The sequence below is a fragment of the Anguilla rostrata genome, chromosome 12 (genome assembly GCF_018555375.3).
Source record: "Anguilla rostrata isolate EN2019 chromosome 12, ASM1855537v3, whole genome shotgun sequence".
Lineage (NCBI taxonomy): Eukaryota > Metazoa > Chordata > Actinopteri > Anguilliformes > Anguillidae > Anguilla > Anguilla rostrata.
In genome coordinates, this window is record NC_057944.1 from 35,982,542 (window position 1) to 35,989,476 (window position 6,935).

Below are 6,935 nucleotides of genomic sequence, written 5' to 3' on the forward strand. Positions count from 1 at the left end.
TAGTAGTAGTAATCGTTGTGGTGGTGGTACTGTTTTTTATTGGTGCTTGTGCTATCCAGCAGTGTCCTCACCTTGCTCGTTGTGCCTGTGTCTCTGCTGCAGAGTGACCTGGTCAGGAGATCAGAAGCATCATGCTCAGACTGGCCCCTCGTGCAAGCTAATCCCTCACCCCGGTGTGGTGCCATGAACTCTTTTCCTCGTTTGTGTTCTGTTAGAAGGAAGAAGAAGAAGAAGAAGAAGAAAAAACAAAACAAGAAGATGACGATAAAAGAAACGAAACTGTAAATGTGATGTAAAAAAAAAAACACGCAGTCACAGACACACATCCCACAATGTTGATTTGACGTTTTTTTGTCCTTGCGAGAAAGTCTCTCCCACCTGCCACCTTAACTATTTCTTGTCAGGAAACGTTAACCAAGTTAATTACTAAACGTAAAGTATCGATGAGGATGAAAGGGAAAGGAAGCTTACCCAGTTGCTGCCCGTTTGAATGGGGGTGAAAAGGGATTTTGTTCCTGTAAATAATTGGATTTGTCGTTGCATTGCTATGCAAGCCTAATCCCATTTATGCTTTTTCATATCTTGTCCTTTTCTCCTGGTCATTTGTACTATATGTGAATTGATCGGCTGTGGTGCCATAAAATAATTGTTTTAATATTCAGCATTTTGTTAATAATTATTATTATTATTATTAATTGATTAATTATTATGGTTAATTATTGTTTTTTTGCACTGCAATTCTTTGGTGATAAGCACAAATACATAGCTCCTGCTGACATGAAGTACCGGAAGGATATGTGAAAAGGAGTTTCTGTACTGTAAACTAGAAATAAAGAAATATATTCAGATGTATAGAGAGATATTAAAAGTGGAGGGGTTGCAAACAGAATACAAGTAGAGACTGATGCCCGGCTTCAAGTGGGCCAAAGGACGTTCAGCTAGACCTCACCTTTCTGCAGTAGACCATGGTACGAAGGGGAGCCTTTAGTGTTTCTTTACGGCAGTAATGGGGTTCTCTTGAAGCTATGGCCGACTAGTGAGTCCGTTGCAGTGTGAGATTAGGCATAGGATGGGGGGGGGGAGGAGAAGTGAGATGTCTGCTGGTCCAGTGGCTGAAAGAGAGAAAGGAAGAGAGGAAAAGTGAAAGAGAGGAATGGGGACTCGCCTCTTTCTGAACTAGTTTCTGAAGGGTGAAGGCCTGTGTGCGTCTCTGGAGGCCTCGAACCTCCACCCGACGCCGCTGTGAAAGGTTTGGCTTCCACGGCTTGCCATTAGCACATATCGCGGCCAGGGGTGCAGAACGCCAAGCTCCTCGCCTTCATCGCCCAGCCCTCATCTTCATCACTCAGTCAAACGCCCGTCTTTCCCAAACTGTCGTCCCTTCTCGTGATCCGCCATTTTGTTTAGATTTTTTTTTTGTTTTCATTCCACGTGGAATTTTCGAAAAGCTTTTGGGTTTTCTTGTTTTTTGTTTTTTTTATTTTTATTTTTTGCTAAGATTATTATGGACTGTGTATCCTGGTTTCTAAGAAAGTGCAAAGTGACCACAGCAATCGCTGCAGCTCAGACAGGTGCATCTTACCCAGTAAAAGACGGGGTTGGTTTTGGCAGGTTACTGTGACTCTGTCGGTCCTGTTTGTGATATGATTTGTTCTTCAGCACTTGTGTTTGCCTTTCAACACTAAGGGAGACCAACTGACAGTCTGACTAATGCTGTTTTTTTTCACCATTTGGCACTTAATCGTATGAACACTTGCAGGCCTAAAGTGACAATAAAATATTTGTAATCCAGCATGGATGTTTCAGTTTTGATTTTTCATTCAAAGACCCCCCCCACAGCTTCTTAATGAAATGAACTGCGTAGCTGTAGATTTTAACTTAATTGTCTTTGATGAGTGTTACTGTAATGTAATGTAACGTAATGGTATCACCTTTCACAAACAGCACAAAACAAACTCAAATAACTCTACCCCTAACCTGATTAATTTGCCTGGACCTTCCTGGTTCCCTGATCAGCAGAGGTATTGACACTGCCTACAGTCCCGTTACTGCTTGCTGTGGACTGTCCGAACAGGCGTCGTTGCCATCTTGTGCATTTTAATATAAGGCAGTTTATCCAGCAATCTTAGCAACATACACGTTTCCTCAGTGTCGCGTGTGAAGACAGAAGTATTTATTTTTTCTGTGTTATTCATTCTGCAGGTGTTGTCTGTACCTGCTTTGGGAGCTCATTTCACCTCATTTACATGTTGAGCATCGGTGTCAGGTGTGTGAAAGGCCCTCGTGTTCAGTCTTGCGCTCTCAAACTTGGGGCATCGTGGAGCTACGTCCCCCTACACGTCCTTAAATAGGTTTAGCATTTACTTTTTAACTATGGGTTCATACATAAATAGATAAGATGGGTTAAAATATCTTCCGGTTAAACTCTTGGTTTAATAACAATTCTAATTACTGTTAGTGGTAACCCCAGAAACTCCTAGGAACTGCAGCTGAAGCAGCAGCTGAATTTCTCTCACTCACGTGATGTGATCCCTCCCTTAGAACCTATGAGCCAATAGCGACGCAGGACAGACCATGATCAGGGCCACAACAGGAAGAGGAAGTGAGATTTGATTGGGTCGGGTCGGGATGTACAAGAGCTGTGTTCCAATAGCAGTCTGCTCCTCCGTTCACTGTCAGACAGCAACTGTCTCTTCTGGCATCTCCTTTGGTATTTCAATCACAGATGTTCTCCATCTGTTTATTTAGTCTTTGTTGCTGTTTGTTTTATTTTATTTTATTTTATTTTATTTTTTAAATCACAGTGTTTTTTGTAGCTACGTTTTGGTCCGGTGTTTTTAAAATTATTTTGTATAAGTAAGGACACGAAAACTTAAAAAAAAAAAAAAAAAAATTAAAGGCTGCTTTAAAAAAAGAAAAAAAAAAAAGAAATTAAAAAAGGTTTCAAACATTCTTGTTCAGGATATTACTGGTTTAATGACTGTTGCTGTTCTCCTCTTTTATACTGATGATGATGCAGATGGGAGGGGTGGAGTTCCGCGCTTCTGTCAGACTTCCTGTTCTACCGCTCTGTTCACGTCACTGTCATTTCTTATTGTTGACCTAGTGGCCAGTCTTCTGGAAATGAGGTGCATAAGGTATCTCAGGTTATTTTACATTCTGTTTGTGTTGGAAGGCGTGTACATACATGTATATATCCATATACATTTCCACAACGAACGTGGTGGCTTTTATTGTGTAAGACTCCCTGCCCCGCCCCTTGTACGTCCATTTTGTTTTTTTAAAAAGCCTTTTTTTTAAACCTATGGTTTGGATGTACCCGTTCACATGCCAGTTTCTATCTAAAGAGACGCTATGTCAGGAACAGAGCATACCAAAACTAACATCAACATTTCAAGTCATGTATTTTTAGTGTCTTTTTTAATACTCATGATTTTCCTTAAAAAAATCACAGTGTTGTTGTTTTGTATTTATTAAAAATAATAATAAAAAATAAAAGGTATATTGTGATATATGCATAAAGATTTGTGGAATATAAACTTTTTTTTTTTTTTTTACTCTAATTGTCGTAAAACTTAGCTATCAGAGATGAGAAGCTATGCCATAAGGATTTATCGAATCTTAAGATTCATACTTCAGGTGAAATACTGAATTGTCCAGTCTCAGTTGTACCAAAACTTTGAGGAAGTGTCACTTTGTGTCCTGCATGTTTGCCACTCGACTTCCTCTAGTTTAAAAAAAAAAAGACAAGAAAAAAATACCTTTGTAAACACAAAAGACGCTAATCAATATTTGCCTGATAAGACAAAAAAGTGTTTTGCTTGGAAGGACGGAAGTTCAACTGGCTTTCTCTCTCTCCGTTTGTTTTTCCCCTTTTCTCAATATTGTCGGATCTTTGTAGCCTTTCTGTGTGTTGCCTTTTTTTGCTAAAAAAAAAATATTTAAAAAGACAAAAAGAGCAAGTTGTTGGGTGACGTCTGTCTGTACAGTTCAGTGAGGTGAAGTCACCTCACCCATGTGGTCATTCTTTACATTCTTTTTCTTTTTCTGTAAACAAGCCTCTGTACACACTTGCATGTCCTTGTCTGAGAAAAAGAAAAAAATACATAGGAAGAAATAAAACTTTTACAAAAATCTTGTTCTCATGTTCTGTAAAATAAATAAAAAATCTGTTTTTTTCTTTTCTTTCCTTGTACCTGGATCACTAGCAACAAATAAAATATTTTTGAAAAACTGAAATATACTGTTGGTGTTTTTAATTTAATTTAATTTTATGCCAAGTAATTGTAGCACAGGTTCAGAAGAGAGGGTCCAGCCAGAAGAGATTCCTGCAGACCTGTGTTATTTGCACTGTGCCATTGGAGAGCTGTGGGGGTGGCTGCTTTTTGTTGTCACTTTAAAATCAGCGACCAATTCAGCCCACAAGAAACCAGCTGAGGTGAGTTAACTTCGCAATCAGCTGCTTTAATTGATCAATTAAGTGCTGAGCAACAATGAAACAACCTCCACACCCTGCAGCTACTCCAGAGCCAAAAGTAAATAGTACTGGTGTAGACCTTTGTTCCAGTACAAGGAGTAGAACTATAATTTATAACTAAAAACTTAAAACTATACATTTATGGCCAGAAATGTGGGCAAATTGAAGATTAAGTGGGATCCCAGTCTGTTTCCTTTGGAGGATATGTGTTTGTGAATCTATAGAAATGTGTATTATGTCATCTACAAGAACATGTTCAATCAGCATGATAAAATATTATTTCATGGCTATTTTGCATACACAGGTTGCTTGTGAAACATGAATCGGAACCAGAGACCTAGAATGACTTGAGGTTTGCTGCCTGCTAACTTATATCTACTCTTCTTCTCGTATAACTGAAATCTGTAGGTTGAGTTTTCCTGATGGTAACCGACAGCTACTGCCCCCTGCTGCTCAGGATGACCTCCATAGGTGTGTATACAGTACATGCGCCAAGTCTAACAGCAAAGATATGATTATTGTTAAAACAAATAAAAAATGATGTGTGTTATAAAATAGTAGTATAATGGTGGTCAGTCATAAGCCAAGCCTGTTGGAGATAAATGTCGTCGGTTATTCTAGATCATAGAAGTTCTCTACATAATCCGGCACTCTTTTCCCCTGGCAGTGCCTTTACAGTTTATTTGTGCTCATTCTTTTGAGTCCAGCATGCGTCGTTGATCTCGTGTAAAGATCAGTGTTTTAACCATTTCTATAATAGCCAAGCTTGTCACAGCGAGCCGTCATAAAAAAATAGAGATGTAAAATCACATTTGAATAATTCTGCATAATCCTAACTGCCATTTTTATGGAGATTATATCTTAACGGAATGTGTCCCTCTGCTTCAGTAATTTTATATTATGAAGATGAGATTCTGAAACACGTTTAAAGAATGACGGATTACGTTGCGTACGTCTCCGTTAATAACAGAAACCACAAGGGTGAAAATATATTTAATAGACACATTTGCCTCGAAATCAAGTGCTATCTATATTGGAAAGGATAGATATCGTTGTACAGGTTATTTCATGCATTAGCAAAACCATGTTAGTGTGTCCACTTCTCAGAAAGTGCTTGCTCTCTCTAATTAGCTTAAACACACATAAGAAGGGCTTTATGAGATAGCTCCATCTAATTTTAAACATAACAAGCGAGCGAATTTGGTGGCATTAGCGAATGATAGCTCTTATAATGAAGGCCTATGAAATTATGTTCTAGTTCATTAAATTATTTCATTATCTCATTTCGCCCTTCCATTCTTCCCAACGAGAATGACAGCGATTATTAATGTAGCTCGCTCTCTCTTTTTTCTCTCTTTCTCCCTCTCTCTCTAGGTGTCACTTTCTCTCTCTCTCTCTCTCTCTCTGTCTCCTTCTCTGTCGCTCTCTCGTGCTCTCTCTCTCTCTCTCTCTCTCTCTCACTCAAACATCATTTATGATGTGAAAAATGAAAGAGGAACTACAACATGAAATATCACCTGCGATTGTCTCGGTCTGGAGCAGTTGACGCCCGAGAACCCAGCAATACTAACCACCCTCCCCCACTCAACCTCCAAAATGGTCGCCACGAAACAAATCTCAGTGTATGCAGTCTGGATATTGAGAGTTTTCTCTGAAAATTAGGTTATTGTAGAATACTAAAGCACTCTAACTGGGGCCAGTCTTTCCTGATAAGGTGCATCATTTTATTTTATTAACCACGGAAAAAAGGTCTTAAATGAGAACACAGATTACGCCGCTCGTTAACACTTTGTAGGAATCGTAAACCGAACGGGCACTGAAATGAGGCGTGTGCTGAATGCTAATTGGTGGATTGCCTCCGCGATCCGAGACACTCCTAATTTGTTTCCTTCGAGGGGGTTTTCCTCACTGTCGAGCATGGGCTGTATCGATTACCCTCGGTGTGGCTCAGCGTCCCGGTCTGAAAATGAGACCTATAATTTTACACCACAATAAACCGCCACTCTGGGTGTTGCTCTTGCACATTTTCAATTACGGGTGGGACTATAATAATCAGGGAAGCTATTGCTCAATGCCAATATCGAATGTCATTAGCTGGTATATTATACAAAGCTGAACGGATGAACTTGCCTAATGGGATTAACTGAACCACTGAAATTCTTTTCTTTTTGTGGTGGACATCGTCCATGGTGAAACGGTGTCATATTTTGGAGTGAATAGATCTGCCTGCTGTATATAAGCAGTGCAATGGCAAATGTCCAGATTTTGTTGGGGATTCTGTCAGAATTTGGACAGGACTTAACCCCGCTCTCATTCGCTGACAGGAACCCCTCAGTCACAGGGCAACCCACCTGCCTGACCCCCTCACAGTCGCCTGTAGCTCTGGCCCAACCCAGTCCTGCTCAGCTTCACTGTGGCATCAGAGAGAGAAGTCAGCCATTTTGGGCCAGGCCCTTTG

At 39.9% G+C, this 6,935-nt stretch overlaps 1 protein-coding gene across 14 annotated transcripts in view; it reads left to right on the forward strand.

Annotated features, from left to right (window-relative positions):
- Positions 1-1,792, forward strand: part of robo2 (roundabout, axon guidance receptor, homolog 2 (Drosophila)) — a 464,504-nt gene extending 462,712 nt beyond the window's left edge. For all 14 annotated transcript variants that reach the window (XM_064302616.1, XM_064302621.1, XM_064302617.1 and 11 more), the window contains one exon: positions 103-1,792. In XM_064302616.1, coding sequence (XP_064158686.1) covers positions 103-104 — 2 coding nt within the window. In that variant the 3' untranslated portion in view covers positions 105-1,792. The remainder of the gene's footprint in view (positions 1-102) is intronic.
- Positions 1,793-6,935: the final 5,143 nt, after the last annotated feature.